Below are 21,557 nucleotides of genomic sequence, written 5' to 3'. Positions count from 1 at the left end.
AGGGAAAAATCAATTCACCTCAAACCCTATTTTCAGCAGTATTCTCAGGGTGCTGCCCAGACCACTGCAAATAATACGAGAGAAATAAAAATAAAGCAGCTTATCTTTTCACCTCTGCTTACAACATCAATGCCCCCAACTTCTTCAAGGTTGTGTTCTTCATAGGTATTACACTTGTCCTACTGCAGAATTGCTAACTCGGCAACGAAACACCATGGATTCACACCAAAACACTTTCAAAGCTTTCTACATTTGGTATTTCATGGAATATGCAAAAACTCAGAAGTGACGGCAGTTAGCATCTCAGTAAGCATTTGCTTTTATTTGGAATTTTATGCTATAAAAATTGCAAAACCAACTGAGAACTTCCTATCACTTAAACAGTTAACATAATGAACATTTAAAATGCAGTATTTCACAAAAAAATTAGCTTATCAGCTATGAACATGAACTAAGTTCTCAAATTTTATATCCACTATAAATTCAGAGAACTATTCCTGTTAAAGTGCACATTTTACATTCAGCATTAAAATACGTAAGGCACTTTAATCAATAAAAGATAAAACTTATTAACAGGATTAAACAACTTGGTTAAAATAAATGGATAACTATTGCTCATCTGCATTGTAGATGATTAGTTTCTCCTTCACCAGAACAACAAACTGCAGGGCAGGAACATTGAAAGAAATGACTGATCCCCCTCCAATATTTACTGAGTAAATAAAAGCAACAACAACATAGGAACAAGCGGGTTCTTCCTGGCCTGTTACCCACAGATGGCGGCACCTTATGTCTCAGCTCAGGTTCTTACCAAGGCAAAAATCCAAATACATCGCAGGCTTTTACGAAGAAAACAAAATCTGTACTCAGAATATGAACACAGGGAAGTAACACTGCGTGTCTTCAGACAGAGGCCAAATTTCAGAAAAATCCGATGTATCGAAAGCCCCTCATAAATTTTGAGGGAGGTTAATGCAGACAGCAATAAGGCCAAAACAGAAACTGGTTCTGCAGTTTCTGCAAACATTACCTGTTTTGTTTGCTGCACAAAGAGATAAAGCAATACAAGGAAACAATTAACTTGGAAGAAAAACTTTTTTCTGCAGTGTCAGGAGTCCCTTTAGTTTACTTGTGTCAGGTGTGAAGTGTTACTTCATACACAGCTGAATTTGGAAAGCATATTTTAGAAGCCCCCAGAATACTTTAAAAATCATCGTGCAGGTCACCTTGAAGAATACAGAGTTCAATACTTAGGACAAATTATCGAGGTGTAGATCCAAGTAACTCTTCAACTTCCACACAGCTTAGTATTCCAATACTTATTATTTGCTGTGTCAAAATGAAAAACCTCTCCCATCACGCACTTGTATGCTCCAGGCAGCGCTGCCCAGGACCCGCATCCGACAGTAACGTGTGTTCGGTACAAGACTTCACCTTCAGCAGTCCGTATTCCTTTTAACTTCTGTCTTCAGCATGACATCAATTTCTTCATAAATAGCTCTGAAAGAGGAGGAACAGGGCAACTCCTGCATCACAGTTGTTTCATTTTGACAAAACTTACCAATGAAATCCTGCCCAAGCATGAAGTGCCAGGAGTTTACAGGGTTTGCTTAATGGAGCAGCACCAGTTGTAGGATGCCCAGGTTTCCATGGAAAGAGAGCTAATCCTGTGGTGTGTCTGTGATTAAGCACTTCATGAGACACCTCTGGACATCGCCACTTTTGATGAATGAAGTTTGGGAACAGGACTGGAAAAGGCAAGCCCTTTGGCCCTCTGCAGAGTCCCGCCATCCATTCCCTTTTTTAACTTACAGTTAAATTGAGGATTTTCTCGATACGCAGTAGAACAACATTCTTAAAAACCATGACAGCTGTAAACAGAAATTACTCCAGTGACTTTGCTCCAGAACTACCTGTACTGCAGCATCAATCACCTTCCTCCACCAGGACTCTTAACCGTGTTTTAGTCACCTTTTCGTATCACTGGAGAGGATTTCAGTAGATCGTTTCTGACATAGCATTATGCCACGATTTTTACAGATGCCAGTTAATGAAGAAACTTTGCTACTTAACTGGTTATGCCAGAAATATTGGATAAGTATGTACAGACTGCAGCCCCTCATTTACATTAGCAAACTGTACATGATCTATTTTCAAAGTTACTTACTCAGTGGGAGCCAAGGGATCAAATTCCATTATCTCATAGTAATGGGGTGATTGTGACTTGTTCTTTGATGCAGCTGAAGAATAAAGAAAGGCAGATAAATTGAGACTTAAATGTAAATGAAAAACATGCTTACTGCAGGTAACTTTTTTTATCTTCCGGAAAGTACCTTGTTGCTTTAAATGCTAAAATGGACAGATGTGCCTAAGAGAAGCTATGAGCAACAGGAGATTTTGCCAGTTTTGTTGCTGCTCCTCGTCTTTAACAGCCATTATGTAAAGGCCTTGAGTTTTATAACATGAAAGATGTATCTCTATGCAAGTTAGGTGGTCTGCAATGTTTATTACCTGCTGGTGATGCTCCATTTAGCGATGCAGTATTTCCAGCCTGCAGGTTTACTGGATTCAGAGGCACTGGGCTTAAAAGAGTCGCCAGCTAAGGACATCAAGCAAAACAGCACATAAACAGATTGTTCTGCGAGAACTGGTTTGACTTAACTTACATAACTGCTGATTTATCTGCAGACTCAGATTACAGCAAGTAAATTCTATGGTCAACAGTATCAGTCTAATTAATCTCAATTCTCCACAGAAAGTTCAAAACATCTTTTAGTGTTATCTGTAGCACGTTTGTGTAATTCTGTGAAATGCATTGCGCTATGCAGACTGAAGGACAGCAGTATTCACAATACAGGTATCCGCTCTTACTTGCAGTTTAAAACAGGGAATATTGCGTGCGTGTTTGGGGGCTGCTTCCCATCTTTTCTTTTTCTTACTCGTCACCAAATACAGGTGTTTCCCAATGTATGGAGAAGGGTCACGGAATAGATGCTTGTATCCTACATGGACAGCAGTCAGGGTAAATCCAAACAGTTCTCATTTTGACAGCTGCCAGCAAAAAGTGATTATTTGGAACTTGAGTGTTACTCACATTGCTATATGAATGTCCAGATGGGTTGCTTACACTATTGTTTTGTGCTTCAGTTGCAAATCTAGGAGAGAGCAATACATTGAAATTAAATAAGAAACCACCAGAACTCTATATTCTGATTGTTACATTGGTTTTTTGCTGGTCTGTCTTCATCTATCACAACCGAGAGCAGCAGGGGTAGGCAGGCTAGTGTCCCATTCACAAAAGGTAGGGAACTACAAAATGTAGGGAACTCCTGTCTTAAACTCTTCTTGATGACCTGTACAATTCATCTGTTTCTCCCTCCCGATGCAGCATTGGCAACACTCAAGCATAAATGTCTCCGGTATGCTTTGACTGTTGAGGTAAACAGCGCTGCAGGAGTAGTGTTTTAAGCCTGTTAAGCAAAGTCCAGCACACAGAGAGTTTTCACTTGGTTTACTGGACTAATGTGTAAAAGTAGAAAATCTGTGTTCTCAGAGCTTTCTATAAACTCATTAGATGACTTACAGAGCACTAATACTGCTGCAGATCTGTTATCTGTTACCATTTCTTGATAAGGGATTACTCACGGGAATTGCTGAGCTTTTGTAGTAGTTGCTAAATCTAGGCGAGGATAAATCGATGGATGATGCTTGTTTTTATCTTCAGGGTGTGCAGATACACAATCTGAAATTCAAAGTGATAATTAATGATCAGTTAAACATTATTAAGCAAATGTTAGTTACTTGTACTCTGAACACTGACAGGCTAAAGTTCTGTTTGGAAGGCCTATAAAGAGTCTGAAATGAATTGCTGTTTATTGCACAAACCCCAAAATTTTAGTAACTCTGAGAAGGTTTCACATGCAATACATTTATCTCCTTAAAATGTTGAACCAACATCAGTAGTGCTATATGTGGTAGATACTTTAAACTCCTGTCACTATTTCTGAAAGATTAAAATGGAATTATGGAATTACAGGCATTTATTTCTGGGGGGCACACTCACACCTTTATCTTCAGAATACAGATTCCCCTAGAGTGGATAAAGGAGGGGCTTCTGCAAACAGTTCTTCAGAGTACCAAAGTTAGGAGCTTTACTCACTCTTCATGACTATCAAAGAGGTTTAAAGTTAGAGGAGATGAGTACCTTTCTCAGAGTGAATTGTTTCTAACACCAAGTGCCTTCTAAAAAAACCTTAGGACACGAAGAGCGTATGAGAAAAGTGTATCTGTGTTTCTTTCTTCCAATCCTACAGGACAAGCAACTACCAGACTGTTTTACAGGCTTCATTGTAATAGAAAACAGAGCACGTTCTACTGTCAAAGTTTATGTAATGGCAGAAAAAGATTATTGCTTCCACTGTAAAAAAAATTACAGGAAGCATTTTACTATTCTACCCCCCCCCCCCATGTACACACATCAATTCTCCTTTCAACGAGATTTAAGGAGCATCCTTAATATTAAGGAGTATCTTTATTCTCTTTCTCAAAAGGAACTTCTTTGTTCCTCCACTAAGCTCTGGCAGGGTAGCTTTAGGAAAGCAGACTGCAAGGGAAACGTGCGTTTGTCACTTACTGAAGCCTGAAGGAGACACTGCAGAGTCAGTTGGTGCCACAGCTGACACAGGAGACGGAGAATCTATGGAGAGGTCAAGCAGATCACTGGAAGGAGCAGACGGCTGCTTCCTGTACAGCTTAAGATTTGAAAAGGAATAAAAATTGTTTGTTGGGTTCTTTTGTTTTGTTATATTTTCTTTTTTTTTTTTTAAGAAAAAACAAACCTGTTTTAAATAAATGGCTATTTTCATAAAATATAAACTTTGAAATCCTAATATTAAAATTTGGTAAGGATGAGAGAAAACTAGGATTTTTTTATGTGTGAAAGACAGCTAATGAAACAAAAAAATGCTTTTCAGAAGAGATGGGTTTCAGCAAGGTTGCTATTTCAAAAACCAAGGTAAACAATTCTGATTTAGAAAACAGAATAGACTCAATTCTAAAAAGTAATTGTGAGCTTGTTTAGATAAAAACTTTTGATATTGATCTTCTGATTGATCCTGTACAATTATTTTAATGCTACTTATTTGTGTTACTGAGATTTAATACATACTTAGGAGACTGACTTTTTCAGCCCTGTTTTGGATAGGAAAAGTTCAAAATCACAACAATGTTTCCAAGGACATAGCAAAGGATTCCCTTTGTCTCTCCTGTGAATTTCAAAAGTACCAGGCAAAGATTTTAATAAACCCACATGCTTGAATTATATGGGTTTGGTCACATCCGATTAAAAATATATAATTTTAAAATAAAACTTTAAAAAAGAAGATTATGCATTTTAAACTTGGAGACTCCTGAACAATAAATGAAAATGCACAGAATTTGGACTATTAACTAACCCAACAGTGCATCCACCAAGCAAAAACATCGACCTACATAACCAGAATGTAGTAACAGTGGCTTTTCAGGAAAACAAGATATACCTTTTTTTTAATAATTGCCAGCTGTATTTTAGCACTCACAATGCAGTTGTTTTCATATTAAGTCCTAGACGACTGCACAATTATGGCTTAGCAGAAGCTGAAACACGTGTAAAACTACTTTGAGCAATACAATTAACAACCGTAATTACCAATCAATAAAGGATTTTCATGAAAGATTTGCTACAAGCCATTATTCACAATTCAGAAAAAGCTTTGACTCGGGAAAAACCCATCAGTAATAGTGAATTCTGAGAGTGTAGTAGTATTTCAATCTATAAATGCTTAACAGAGAACAAATTAAAAGAAACATTATGGTTCCTAATTTTGTAAATGGCAGATAATAGTGCTTAGCTCTAGAGGTAATAAACCAGCACTTGAATAGATCTCTCATTCTCATTTTTCCTGACCAAGCTTCCATCTTAGGTTTCTTTCTTACTTCAGTTAACTGAATTTATGTGAAATTCTACAAGCAAGACTAGAAAACTGATAAGCCTGTTGTCTCCTGTACCTGCCCATCAGAGAATAAAAGGGTCTTTTTCACAATTCACAGGAAAAGGCATGTTTACAGCCCTGCACTTCACGAGTTCACCTATAATTACTCACCTCTGTGCGTTCACGTTCTATTCTCTGATTCTCCAAAAACCGAACTCTGTTTCGAGAGAACCTGTTGAAGTTGCACAGTCAAATGCACGTTCTTACATTTCTGTGATGTCATTCGCAAGAATATGAAACCAGTTAAAAATCAAAGTTTGATTATCAGAAGACTCCAGAGGCACCAAACGAGCGCTACAGGTGCTTCTCGCTGGGGCACTGGTCTCTTCACCAGCCACGTGACTCTCTCTTCTCCAGGGCCGTGCTCCTCTATCACCTACACTAACACCAGCGTGTATGTTACACCAGGCTGGGGCTCACTTCCAGAGACAACTGTCTGTATCTTCGAAAACAAAACCAAGGAAGAGCTGACAATAAAAATTGCCTGTTCATGACGGACAAGAACTGGCAAATCTGGGTCTTTCTGACCAGAACACTTTTCCAACTGAGTCCTAGGCAGCTTTCAGTCCTTACAGGTCCCCCCACATTCCCTCGTGCCATCTCAGGACAAAGCACGTGCCTGTTCTTGTAGACAGCCCTCTCATTAGTTCAGGCGTTTAGAATTTATTTGGTTTTTTTTAAAACAGGAAAAAAAAACCCACCTGCATAAATATTTATGCACTAGGAGTTGTAACATTGCTACACTGGGTCCAGAGGAGACCCAGCCAAGTGACATTCAGCACCCACAAAGTCGATCTGTTTTAGAAGAGCCCAGAGTGGACTGGCCAGGACACTGTATAACTGCATTTGCTGTTTGGGGTTACCGTGCTGGCAAGGCCCACAAAGATTGTATATACACAGGGAGGAACAGAAGGAAAAAACCCTTTCCAGCTGCAGAACATAAAATATTTATGCGAATTATAGGAAGAACCAAGAAGTTGCTACAGCCACTAGAGGGACTCATCGTTCCGTACATGAGGCCAGTTTATTGCACAATGCTTTTGCTCCCGACTTAATTTGGGCTCTACGTTAATAATCAGAAGCAGAGAATGCAGCGTGACTTGTCTTCAAACAATACACACAGAATGAAGCAGATGCAGCTAGTTAAAAACAGTTTGTCCTTTACACATCTCACTGTTCAGCAGTTTTTTGATTTCTGAAGAACAAATCTAATGCAGCAAATATTAACCAAGTATTATTAATACTTAGCAACTCTCAAGTGCAATGCATCTGCAACCAGGAAGATTCCTTACATAAAACCATAATGCCTTTCACAGCCTGGTCTAGTGGGACATGTCCCTGCCCATGACAGGGGCTTGGAAGTAGATAATCCTTAGAGTCCCTTCCAACCCAAACCATTCTATGATTCTAGTATTAAAACGCAGTAATTTCCTGTCCCGTTTCATAATGGCCAGGTAATTGCTCCTTCAATTACCAGGTGAATCTTTCACAAGGAATTTGCTGAATTCTATCCACAGCTCAAAAGGTTCTTGGCCTTGCCAGCATTCACCAGTTGTGAAAAAAACGTTAAGCCCACATCTGACTTCAGTGGATTTACAGAAGCCAAACAGAATTCTATTTTTGTTTCACTAAAATGAAAAGCTTCCTAAAGCAAGAACACACAATTCTATCAAGGCGGCTACATAAAATATGCCAACACTGCTGCAGACATATGATGTAAGGCTGAGTAAGGAAAAATCAATGCTGTCAAGATGAGGCCCAAAGATTGTGTCACGCCATTTTGAAGAATTAGCGATACTTTCAGTGCAGCATTCAGAGCAGGATTTAAAAATTATAATAAATTACTAAATCCTCCAAAGTTGCTAAATTTAATCATGAACCATTGCCCTTGATGCATAACAATTTCTAGAACATTTCTTAGCCATGGAGGAGATCAACTACTTAACACAGAAGCCTGGTCCCTATTAACCAGAAGATTTTCCAGGAGTATACTCATGGGATATTTTGGGAGATAATACTGGAATTTTGATTTTAAATTAATTTCAGTTTTGCTAGCATCTAGTCATGCTAGCAATAATATAACTGACAAATACACAGGATGTCAACACAAGCACTGTGGTGCTTTCACGTGTGAAAGAAAGAAACAATTTCTGCTATAAGACAAGTAGAACAGCGTGTTTCAATCCAGCTGAGAACAGCAAGCGACTCTCTTAAGCATGCAACGAGGCAGAATGTTATTCCATGGCCGATTTCTGCAGTAGAGCTGTCAAAGCTGTTTAGAAAGGAGAAAGTCCTCTTTCCTGGAAGCCTATACACTTAACAGAGATAAGGACCATCACCAGTACCAAAGGGTTTGCAGTAGATGGATGACAAATTCACTGTGCATTACCAAAAAGGAATGTCAAATTCCAAAATGATTTTTGTTTGTGTGCCTTCACTCAATTTCCTGTCTATACCACTAACTTGTTTTACTCCATTCCAACGGTTTTCTGCCTTTATAAACCATTTCTGAAGTGTTTAAGAGAAGGCAACTAAATAGCTTTCTCTTCTTGCAATCATGTTTCTTTTCTGGATTTAAGGACTGCATCCGTCTCCTCGCGGAGGATTAACATTAGATGTAGGAACCACCTCTGCCCGTTAAGTACATTTACTCAGTTTGGATACCAGATGTGAGGAGAGAAGCCCCATACTTACCTTTCATGGCCCAGGAGGACATTATTCAGATCTTCGTTTACTTGGATTAACTCAACTATCACATCTTCATTCTCCACTGTCACCAACAGTTCCATGATCCTTTCCTGCATCATCCGGCAGGTCTTATACAGTTTCTGCCCAAGGTGGGGGGAAAAAAATAAAAAAGTCGTAACTGTGGTCTCCCAGTTTGTCAGTTCTGGAGAAGAACGATACGACACTTGAACACTGCAGACTCATGGGTAACATTCCTTAATTTACACAAACAGCACACATACCAAACATTGCAAATAGCATAATTTTCATGTCTTTGATCTCTGCGAGGCAGGTTGACAACTCCTATCATCACAGCCAGCACTCCTACCCAACCCCTACCTCCAGACCCACCTTTACTTCTAAAGAGATATGTGTCTCTAAAGTCTAAATTACGAATTGCAAAATAACAAAGAAGCCTCTGGGTGACCCAGAGCAAATCGGGTTTGATCCGAGTTGAAGCTGATTAAATTCAGCACGACACTTCACATGGATATAATGGATGTGATCCTCTTCAATGTCTGTTTGCAGAAAAGACAAGAGTGGTCTAAAGGACAGAAATGCTCTGTGACACACATCTTCAGCTCTAACTATTCCTGTACGCTGGGAAGTTTGGATGCACTTCATCTATGCAGTTTTTGAGAAAGTAACACAAACTTAGCAAAGTCTGCTCAGTAACCTCTCATAATTCTCCTATCAGCTGAATTTTGCATTATTGCTAGTTGAAATGGAAGGTAATTTATTCATATTCCTCTCCACTGCAGATTTTGCATGTTTAAAGAAACAAATTCTTTAGTAACAGAAACTTCAACACAGCCAATGCTCCCCACCCCTCCCCGCAGTGCATTTGCAAATACTGGCTGGCTCCACTTAGACAAAAAAAAAAACAAAAAAGAACCCAGGAGGGAGAAAAATTACTCTATTTGCAAACTGCTATTCAGAAATCACCTTAGTATTCTTTTCAGAGATCCAATTTCTCCTCAAAAACATATACTTCACATAAATAAATGGCTTTATTTCTGTTAAAAGAAATGTTGGTCCCCTTTGCCAAATCTGCATGAGGATTACAGCGTACTGTACCTCTCAGTACCGTATCTTCATAGTCCAGGATAAAACACACAAAAACATATTCAGTTTAATGTCTGTAATTACATTTAAAACTCCTCCAGCTCCACACTTTACTACCTGATCCGCATTTTTAAAAAGTCTGTTTCTTAAGACTCCCTTATACAGGCAGTCTAGCTCCTTTGTAACTATCGGTATTCAGCAGAGAAGAAAACGAGGTGCTCCTTCCAAGCACAGATTTGCTAGGCTTTGCTCCTACCCACGACGATGCGTGCGCTCTCACGTCTTGAAAACTGGAGTCTTACAACAATGGACGACCAGCCAGTATAACAATCATCAGTCATTCCAATGAATTTGTGCTGATTTTCACCAGCTGATGGTCTGGACCCAAAATCCTGCATGTCTATACATTATTCAGTACGAAAAGTTTGTTACTCTTCCTGGCTGATACCGAGCTTTATCTGTTCTTTAACTACTGTTGCTGGTCAGTACAATATTTCAAGTGGGATTTGCTATCTGGTCCAAAACTGGGTGGAGTAAGGGAGGAGCCAAGCCACTAATGAAGCTCCAGAACTGAAAATATGTATTAAGTTCACCCTGATTAAGTTCGCCCTGTTAACAGTTTTTATTGAGAGACTCAAGATAACCAGAAGGACTGAATTAATATCTCCAACTCCCTCAAAGCCTGAACAAGCAGCTCTTGGTAAAGGACTTTGTTCTCTGACAACAAAAGCCTAATCAAAGCAATCCAAGTAGGGCTACAAACAAAGGGGAACATTAAATACTGCTGAAGGAACAGGCTAGCCGTGCTTGATGCGTTGTAACACTCAGTCAGTGCACAGGGGAAAAGAAAAGAAAGAACAACCCTGAAAATAACATAGAAGGAAGGAGTTTTCAGTCACTCTCCCACAAATGGGAACTCCACACCCTGTCCTGGAACTTTTGCCAACAATTTTATTGCTGGGAGTGTCAATAAGAATCCACTGGGTTACTGCGGGCAAGCTAACCTGGGCACCCACTTGCAGAAGGGCCATAGTAGCAGAGAGGAAGCAAAAGACGGACCTTTAATGTTTTGCAACCAGAAACACTGACTTTGTCATCAACCTGGCCACCTCTGTCCAGTCGATGACAAAGTCAGTGTTTCTGAGGAAGAAATAGCGTTCTCCTACCTGGGATAGCTTTCACTGGCTGGTGAAATCAGGGCAGTTTGCACTTTGGCAACCTCCTCGGTGGCTGTAGAACTACAGAAGTAAAATATAGTGCATAGAACAGCTGCTTGCGTGATGTTCGCTGCTGGAACAACCTCAATGCTTCAGTGCAGGCAAAGCAGCACCTCTGCCAATCTATTGCAACAGCTTTTGCCTGTGCTTAAAGTCTACGCTGCTCAGACCCTTGCTTCACAGGCCCTTCTTCCCTCCTGTAGCTCCACAAATCTCTGCGAAAGAGACAGTGTTGGAGATGCAAGGAATTTCAGAGGAACAGAAACCTGCATCTGTCTCCTATCTGGTTCTCCCAGACCAGCAGCACAGCCTGTCACTAAAGATGAGAGACAGCGGGAAACTGCTGCTGTCTCTCCAAATCTCACCTCCAGTTGTGCACCAATGCGTAAACAGACACAACTGAACAGCACAAGCTTGAAGGGAAACCAGCAGCACCCAATAAGGGTTCTTTGCAAAGGGAAAGTTCTCCACTGGGCAAGAGAAGCACGCTGAAGGCTTGCAAAATCTAGTTACCTGACACATTTAATGCTGGCAAATTGCCCAAAATGCTTCCTCGTCATAGAAGTTCAGAGTTTAGAAACTGAAGGATGTGATAAAAGCTTTTTAAATTCTTGCAGACGATATGAAACCAAAAAATGTCCATTGACATAGATTACTGTTGAAATGCTAAATTAGAAATTAAAAAGTGCAGTATTAAAATGGAAAATATAACATGAGCAAACAGAAGAAATGACAAAGAGAAGAACGTCTCTATATTCCTTGTCAAACCTAAACTGGACTATTGCAATAGACTTCCTTCAGGCTACGCTTTAAGAGCACGTGGATTCATCTATAGCACAGCAAGATCCCAATCTTTGAGGTCACACACATAAAACCTATGCTTCATATTCCTCATTGGCCTTCAGTCTGCCTTTAAGGTACTGGTAATAATAAAGAGAGCACTGAAAACTCCAGGATGGATATGAGAGACTGTGTCATCATCTATTTTCCCACAAGGCAACTGCATTCAACTGGAATGTTCTCAGGGCTGTTTGACAGAACACGCTTAACAGAGAATGCTCCATTATGAAATTCCTTTGCCCTTGGAATTCCCTAGAGCTCAAATTTGCATTGCAAGCTGCATTGGCCTCTCCTGACTATCTAGATGTCAGGGGAAGGTGAAGAAGACAAGAAAAGCTGAGCAAAAAAACAGAGAAAGAAATCTATTGTTGGATTCCATTTGGCAATCCAAATCCAGATGTTAAAAGAAAGGCTACAACGTATTTTAAAATCAACTTTAACCAAACCATACCAATATACTCTACCAAGGAATTACCACATACCTGTAAAAGATTCATATCATCTGGATTTTCAGAGCCAGGAACATTTTCTTTTAATATTGATGACATGACTCTCACATTCATTTTGGCCATATCCAGTTCGCTGTACAGTTTCCCAATCTGTTGAGTTAGACAGGACAGAATGAACAGAGTGAGCAGAATAATTCTTGCCTCCAATGTGCACTTTCTTCCCCATTAGGTATAATATGAGCCTAATTAGCATTATTTTACCCTGGTGACACGCCATGAAAATGAATGGAATTAGCTCAGCTTTTATATGTGCAATCAAACTAAGATCCAAGTCTGATAGTGCTACTCATTTTCCTTACAGTTAATCTCTCTCACTAATGTTACTGTTACTTTTTTTAGTCACCTACAGGCCACGCAGGAATGGAAGTGAACCATCTTTCCTGCTTTATAGAATAATCTCTTTACACAAGCCTTATGCAAAAGCAAGTTTGGCTTTCTCACTTCTCTCTGAAGTAACTTTTATCCATTTGCATAACAACACCGTACAACACCATTAGGTATTCTCACGCTTGAGTAAATGATTCCACTTTCTGGTTGGCGTACAGCCTGGCACTGACTGAACTTGCTTCTGCCTACTTTGCTTCGGCACACCAGTGTCTAAACCATCTTCTGGGGAACGAACATAAACCCACGAATACAGAGCCGTGCCACTTGAGCTGATGGTCTCTTCCAGTGGTCTGTGCACTCAGGTTCTTGAAATCACGCATTAACAATATATTTTAGTGGACCCGCCCTCCTCTAAACCTATAGTACTGCACCTGCTCAGGAGTCAACAATAATGTTGGGCCTGTGGGAAGAGGCATTAAAGAACGTTTTGCAGGAAGAGCAGAAGATGGTGATGACTTTGTAGAAGGCTGAGGTGAAGTCTGTGGAAAGACAAAAGAGCACAGCTCGGGTTTAACACAAGAACTGAAGCAGACATCCAGACGAGAGAGCTACGAAGCATCTCCGTCAGACTAGACACCAGGGCATTAGCTTTCTCATAATCAATGCTCCCAGGAAATCTGTTGAGCAAGGTCTACTTTACAGGAATAAATCTAAGGGCTATTTTGTAATGAAATGAGGCGTGGAATTCAGATATCTTTTAAATGGGTTTGCAAGTAAATTGAACTATTTGACTGCTCTTGAAAAATCTAAAACTCAGGCTGCATATGAGTACACGCTTCAAGTCCTTCACTTTCTAGAAACTGAGGTAAAAATTGTGTTCAGGTCTGCTGTTGCTGAGATCAACAGAAGGTTTGCTACCAATTTTAACTGGCAGATACACACAATAAACAGAATAATCTCTACTGTAGTTGGTGAGAAAAAAAAAATTGCCTATTGAGAATGTTCTCCAGAGCGCTTGTTCAAACAACCTTTAAATACACAAGCTTTTGTGCACTACTCAGTCATTACATCAAACTCGGGATAAATCTGAATCATACCTGTCTGCACTGATTATAGACATCTAATTCTGTAATTGCAAGGTTCCACCCGGTGGTGGATGGCTTTCACACTTCCCAAAACTCTTGTGAAAATCCTTCTAATGGAAAAAAAACAAACCCTGGAAAGAATGGCTTTAAAGTATGTACTGTGTTTCCAGCTGATCATCAATGCTCAAGCCACACTTATACCTAATGTCCTAAACGCTGCACACTGCTGTCCATGACATATGCTTAAATAACATGTGTTGTGTACAGGCTGAGCAAACAGCTGGAGAGATATATAGACAATAATCTTTTCTTTCATATTTCTACCTATCTTGGCTTAATTTTAAAGATAGATAATGCTCATATTCTGAACAGTGTACGTTTTTGTGAAAATCCTCTTTGTCTTATCTGAGCCTTTCAGAAGCTGGAGCACACAGCTCTCATTCACCTTGAGATAAACAGCGCACCCAAATCCTCTGCACGCTTTGACAGTCTCAAGAGAGAGAGGCTTTCTTTTTTGAGAACATATCCACTGATCTGTGGTTTGAAATAAAACAAACTATTATATAGGCCAGGTGTCTTTGTTATCTTTGCTGTTATAATTGAAACTGATTTCTGCTCAAGTGCTTAAGTAGGTTGGTCATATTCTGCCCTGCAGCAATTAAATAATAAAAAAACCCCAAACAAAACAAACACACCTTCTTTATCTACAGAGCTCATACAATTAACACATCCTGTTTTTGATTTACAATGGTTAATGAAGTATCCTTGTGTATCCCCACCTTAAGTCCTCCTCTGCTGGTGTCAGAAGATGGAAACTCCACTCCTTTCTTCAGCAATTCCAGATAAACTTCTTTTACTTCACTCACATCCACCATCCCTTGGAAACCTCGGGCCCACGTCTAGTTTTGAAATAACAAGAACAGTAACAGTCACAGAAGTGGACAGTCCATGGCTTAGACAAGCTCTTCTCAAACACATGGTCCTGAAGGAGTTCGTTCCCTCCATCCACTCCAGCTAACTCCACTCAAAGCAGCAGGGACCACAAAAGCTCCGAAATTACCTCTCATCCTGTTTCTTAAGTGCAACCACTGAAGGAGCATGTTATACAGACTAGGAAGGGAATGTAAAAGGTGGAAGTCGACGGTTTTCCAGTTCTCTCCCTTTTTCTTCCAGTCCATGCTACTCCTGCGCGCAGCAGGAGCATCAAGAATAACGTCTGCTTTAGGAAGAGGTCCCCATGAGTGTGTTGCAGCACAGAAATAGGCATCACTAAATGTTTACTGTATGGCAGAGACACAAACATTGTTTACTCTAGACTTACCATGATAAAGGTCAAGATTTTCTCCTGCATGTCAATTGGCAGATTGTATCTTGGATTCAGGAGTTTCACCAGCTTGTCTTTACAGAAATCTTTCTTCACAACCAGGGACTGGAATCTTGGGCCACAGTTCTCTACACACATCTCGAGCAGCTGAACACACACAAAAGGTTCTGTTACACAGATGCAAGATGTAAACAATTTGGCTGCTTTTGTTCTATTCGTTCCAAGGTGTTACAGGGAAGAGTACAAATGGATACGAAGAGATTATTGGCATCTGTCTCCCTAGAATGTCTGATGAGGTTACTACAGGGCAACAGTAGCTCACTGCATGCACAATGCAAAATGAAATGTGTTTGCCAGAGTTTTGTGATTTTTACCAGAGAAATATGGTCACAGTTGTTTCCATGTCACAGCAGTTACTGAACTTAACAGCATGAAACCTGTCCATAGCTTAAAAAAATTACCTGTACAGATTCAGGAATGAAATTAACTCACTGCCTAGCACATAGGTACCCTGGCCTGACAGACTCTGAAGAGTTCTGCAAAAGAAGGAAATAAGATCACTAAATGCCTTTTCCTAATCTGCCCTATGAGACACTAATGAAAAAATAGAAAAGAACAAATTCAACAACTCTGAGTACAATTTCTCCATGCATCTTAAAGGTCACAGTAATTTGAAACAGAACAGCTGAATTCTTCCAATTGTCAGATTTGTCTTGATGAAAGCAGTCTACTTCCAAAATTCTGCTTGAAATGCTCAGAGCAGGATCCCGGCAAGCAACGTCTGCCCTATCAAATGCAGCACAATACTTCTCCCTTGTACACCTTGAGGTGGCCGATCACAATTTCCATTTTTACAGAAGAACCACCAAAAGCTGTCTCTATGTCCCAGTCACCTGAGATCAGGCCAGTACAAGTCTTGACAGGAAACTGGGTGCAGAATCGGGAACAGAATCAGGTGCAGAATCAGGAACAGAACTCATCCTGCCTCGCTCAGATCTGAGATTGACCACAGGACCACAATGCCCCTTGTAGAGAAAAACAGTCACTCTTCAGCATTTTGCCCTTCAACCATATATTTCTTTTCCACCCCAATTTAATCAGGAAGGTAGAAAGGTGAAAACAAATGGTAGAAATTAACAAAAGTTTGCAAAATTTTGTGGGTTTAAAGAGAAAATTTCCCTTTAATCATGCAACAGATAAGATATATTCCCAAAAGGATACACAGATGTTAAGTGACACTACTGTAATCTGATAAAAGTAGGTTAAATATACTTTCCTATTCAGAGCAGACTATATTTGACTAAGTTGAAATCATTTTTGTAACTCATTTTCTAGCCTCAGGACTTGGGGATTTTTCTCCCAGTGTGATCAGAAACTTACAGGAGAACAGGTTTAAGACCAGAACAAAATATATTGCTGAAATGAAAACAGGGTAGAACAAAGAGGCACTGGTAGACTGCTGTGCGAAAACCTGAAAGATAATTACAAAAAAAAATCTTGGCTCGAATCATTACTTTTCATTTGAAAGAGTACATGAAACATATGCTAATAAGCCAAGTCATTTGCCTGTGCAGTACTTCAAAGATGGCCTGTGTAAAATATTTTCAACCCAGTGTATGGGAAATTTGGTATGCTACTCCCTATTATTAATTCCCTACTTAAGGGCCTGAGTATTTACCCGCTGAATGAAAGTACTGAACTAATGGGCTAGATCCTCCACTCAATTATGCCAGTACAGCCCACTCAGAGCAAAACTAAGCTGGTGTAAGAAAAAAACGAATTTGACTCAATTATTTTTAACTGGACCATTCATGAACAAGCCACTTTCATGCTAATAACACCTTCCATTAGAATTTCAATATAGTTATTTCTCATTGCAAATAAGACTTCACCTTCCCAAGCAGTTCCACTGGGACGAGTAGATCCAAGGTGGCCAAGTCAACCACTGCTCCACAGAGCACAATGGAGTCTCAACAGAAACATGTTTTAATAACAGAAACGGCAAATTAACTTCAACCGAACCATTAAACTTCCTCTAAATGACAGGGAGGACCTGAGAGCTGCTGGAACTGACAGAACTGCTATGTTCCAGGCTAGCTGATACCAGACAGCCAGCTGAGAAGAGTTCTGCACTAAAATAGGGGCAAACTGCACAACCAAAGCCCTCTGGTTCACGTGACAGCAAGCACAAAACCAAAATGCTGAAAGGCATCTGAAGAGAGGTGAAGACAAACTGCAAAGCAGAAACAAAAAGGAGACAAGCTGGTGGACATAACCTGGACACGGGTACAGAGGACACATTGAAGAAGCTACTTCCCCACAAGCTGCTCAGTCCATAAGACCTCAGGGGCATCGGAGCTGGGGCACTGCAGTGAATGCTTTACAAAACCAAAGGAGATCAACAGAGACAACTCAATAGGCGTGTTACTATTCACTATGTAAACAGAGTTTTCGTATCCCAAGTCTATTAGCACTGTGGAGTCAAATAACACATGCACACTTTGCTGGGTTCCTGCCGAAAAGTTCTAATCCTCTTCACTCTGATTGCAAAACTGCCACTGCCGAGCCTGATCCCTTGGCTTTATCAAAGACTCTGCGTGACGCAACGTCGAGGCCTGACACACATAAACCTCAATCCGCGTGACTTCACAAGCACCAGGTAACTTCAGTAGATCCCAGTACGTGAAGTCAAGTTGTAGCCAAAACATTATAGAGCTGGCGCTTGCCGCTTCCTCCAAGCAAGTAAACAGGCATCTGTGAGCCAAAAGGAGGAAGACACTGCTGAGATTGAGACACGTCTCAGCAACAGGATTGGGGCTCACACAGGCAGTCACACGACCCCAGACACAGATTTTCATGTTTCCCTCTGCGTGCATGCTCTGGGAACGAGTTCCTTAAGCAGTTTCATTAGAAAGATTAACTTCCAGAATGTAAAGGTCGAGTAAATAAAAGTGGATCAAAGTACATTTCAAAAGAAAAGTGGTTTGTAGATGTGGGGCCTTCTTAGTTGTATCTGCTGTAGGCAGGAGAGACAATTTGATGTGAAGTCTCAAAAGCTGGAGGAAATACAGGCAGTAACTTAAGTTGCACAAAAAAAGAACTCTTATTTTTGTAGAAATTTAGGAGAAAAAACAAGTTGAAAGAGATAAAAGTTGCATGGGGAAGGGAGGCACTTGTGTTTTAGGAATTGAAAATCATTTCTGGTTTTCTGCTTGCAATGGTTTGTTGTTCCAACTCAAGCATTTCAAAATGGGAAATAGAAACAATTTCATTAAGGCAATCAAGAAGATACAGCTCATAGAAAGATCAATCTGGGAACAAAGGAGTTCAAATTTACACATGGTCAGCAATGAGGTCATCAAAGGAAAGGTTTTACACGTGCTAAACTGATGGCAGTGCTGGTAGGAAACCAGAAAAAGGAAAGGAGGCAGGGGCAGAGTGAAAGGAAAAGGACTGAAGATCTTGCATAAGAACGAGAGCAAGAAAATACAAAAGACTGGCTCTTATTATTAAAAAATAAAATAAAATATTAACGGACTTGGGGAGAAGAAACCCGCAGTCAGAAAATAGAAGCTGAGCCAAAATGATGCGACTGCCTGGCAGGCACAGCTACGTGCGTCCATGTGAGTGGGTGAGAACAGGCACGGAGAAAGGGTCCTGGAACGGGCAAGAGACTGTGAGAAATTGTTGAACTACAAGCAAAACTGACACCCAGTATACACTCAGTCTGCAAGCAAATACAATGAGCTTCTAGATTAAAGTGATAAAGTTCTTCCATGCATACACCTGAAATAAAATCCTTCTCCCACTTTTACATCAAGCTAAGCTATAATGTCACCTTGGCTGTATCTGCAGAGCAAATATCCAAACAAAGGCTCCTAAATCTAAGCACTGGATTATGATAACTCCAGTTGACTATGTCAGACGCTCCAAAAAGGACCTGGGTGCACAAAGACTGCAGGAGAAAGAGAGATCTGATACGGAAATTGCAATTACAGCGGAAACCCAGTGTTTCTGTTATGCAAACACGTGGAACTCTCAAAAAGGTGACTCATGAGACAGTGGAGGAGGAAGCCAGGAAAGCACTGCGGAAACGGAGTGAGCTGAAGGCATACATCGGTATGTTTAACATATTTATCTGCATTTCTGACTTGTCAGCAGACACTTGGGCAATCACTAAGCGACCTACAATTTGACACTATCAATCACCTATCTTCCTTAATCACTTCTTAGCACACACTGATATAAATAATGATTTTGCACAAAAAATACCAAACCCATGAGTAATAGTACTCAGTGTAATGCAGACAGGCCTCTACAACCTCAAAGAAGGAAATGGAGAAGAAAATACTTCTAAACAAATAATGAAAGATACAAATCCCCAACAACTCAAAATATGAATGGTATGATTCTTCTCACAGTTGCATTATTGTTAGTCAAAGGTAATTTAACTCAGGAACTTTGGAGTTACAGCAGCATTAGGAACTTCCTGCTACTGCCTACGTTACCACTGCAGTGGGAAACAGAGAACTAGGTTAATGTATTCCACTAAACCTTAAACTGACTGAACTCACACCCCCAAACTCTGGGATAGTTCAGAAACACTGTCAGGGTCTGGAGGCCAGGTTATCTCAGATGAGGATATTCCCAGCCACTGCAACCTTTCCTCATAATGAACCTTATGGGGCTGACCCCGTGTCTTGCTGCTTTGTTTAACTCACCGTTCTCACCCTTCCATTCAAATTTCTCATTTATACGTGATAACATTTACCTTTACAAAACAGGTATCACCCATTCCACCACGCTGCATACCATGCTTAGTTTAACTAAGATCAGTCCCACAAGATGACTAAAGAATGGTCAAATGTAGCTTTAATGTAATAGCCCACCCTCCACACCATTCACAAACAGGTGGGGCGCTCACAGACAGACAGTCACTAGAGTAAGTGAGAACTATACTACTTTACGTAGCACAAGTTTAAAAGACAAACAAATGCTCGACAGTAAATTTAACACTTTGCATCATCCAAGGCTCTGTGGAACGCCAGTAGATGATGTGCACTGTGGCAGTGCTGCACGCACAAACAACAAAGACAGAAAACATCCCGGAGAGTTGTGTCAGTGATAATTTGCATGCCACCTTATCGTTTAAAATGTTTTCCTTCTTAGTGTCTAATTAATATAAACATAGCTGTACTTACAGACAGGGTAAGCCTGATCTCCTTATGGTTACAGTTTTTTGAAAGCTTCTTCTTTAGTGCTTTAACTGCATCTTTAGGCCTGTGACAAGAATTTAAGTAAAAAAAAGTTACCAGTGAAGCCAGACTGTTTTTATAGTTCATAACTTCATCCAAGAGCCAAAAATACCTGCCTGAGATATGGGATCAAATCCATCCCTATATTTACACCCACATAAAACTACAGCAATTGCCCCATCGATTTCAGCAAAATCACTTCAGCATTGAGCTACAGTAACAAAGCAGTGAATCAGGTTTGTTACCGCACACTGTGCATTACTCCAGAGACCTGTGCAAAGAAATAAAGTTATTTTCCTCTGCAACATCTCCTCCAAAACTGTATTATTTCACTGTTGTACAATAGATCCACTTATCTAGCTTTTATTGATACGAAAGAGAGTAACAATTGCGAGCCGTATCAAGAGTTGTCTGGCACATATTTTTCATGTATGATGCAATTAAAAAATATTCTGCTGGGAGTGCTGTCAGGAGTAGGGGTGTCTTGGCTAACTTCCAATCTTATAATTGCAGGATGCTTTTAACTCATCTGAGTAATTACCATGTATGGATGGACGACCCATTCCACCCCAGAGATAGTGGCATTTCTAGCCCAGTCATTTTGATTTCTATATATACATCCTGTATCTTTTAACTATCTGTGTAAGAGGAAAAGGGTGGAAGATAGCATCTAGTTTATCACATGTGGGAAATACTTTTGCCTGATTAACATGAGCTATCTATAGTGTACAATTATTAGGGCGAGCTCAGTGCTCATGATCAACAAAAACAACATGTCCTAAAGTCTCTTTTCGATCTCTCTAGAATCTAAGATGGAGCAATAGGCACAAATACAATATTTCAATAAGAGAAAAAAATAAATAAACCTTTGCTGAAAATATTTCAAAGCCAATGAAATTAAATGGGTAGCTACCATTACTACATTTTTCATTTTGAAATGCTGTTGTAAATGATCAGAAAAAAAACCAAGAGACTCCTCTATTTTTCTTAGTCATATGTCATACTTGGTCGTAGAGCAACAAGTGATGGATGGAAGCATGAGAGCAGAGAAGAGAACTTTCCCTTGCAGAAAGCTGTACTATTACCACTCCACTCCTCTTTCCTGCTTCTCTCTCACTGGAGCATCTGGAAATGTTCTGGTCAGGAGCTGGATGTCGCATTAAAATAACAAAATTAGAT

General features: G+C 40.1%; 1 protein-coding gene across 1 annotated transcript; it reads right to left on the bottom strand.

The window, feature by feature from the left end:
• Positions 1-1,436: 1,436 nt before the first annotated feature.
• TOM1L1 (target of myb1 (chicken)-like 1) lies at positions 1,437-20,403 on the bottom strand (the record flags this gene model as incomplete). Its single annotated transcript, XM_009868377.1, has 13 exons — positions 1,437-1,500; positions 2,168-2,240; positions 2,512-2,599; positions 3,095-3,155; positions 3,646-3,742; positions 4,634-4,751; positions 6,141-6,201; positions 8,724-8,857; positions 12,361-12,477; positions 13,146-13,253; positions 14,579-14,698; positions 15,121-15,270; positions 20,325-20,403. Coding segments are annotated over 13 exons (1,270 nt in total), but the record flags the coding sequence as incomplete, so codon positions are not given.
• Between the last annotated feature and the right edge of the window lie 1,154 nt (positions 20,404-21,557).

Source organism: Apaloderma vittatum, unplaced genomic scaffold (genome assembly GCF_000703405.1).
Source record: "Apaloderma vittatum isolate BGI_N311 unplaced genomic scaffold, ASM70340v1 scaffold17774, whole genome shotgun sequence".
NCBI lineage: Eukaryota > Metazoa > Chordata > Aves > Trogoniformes > Trogonidae > Apaloderma > Apaloderma vittatum.
This window is presented reverse-complemented; position numbering and strand designations above follow the sequence as displayed.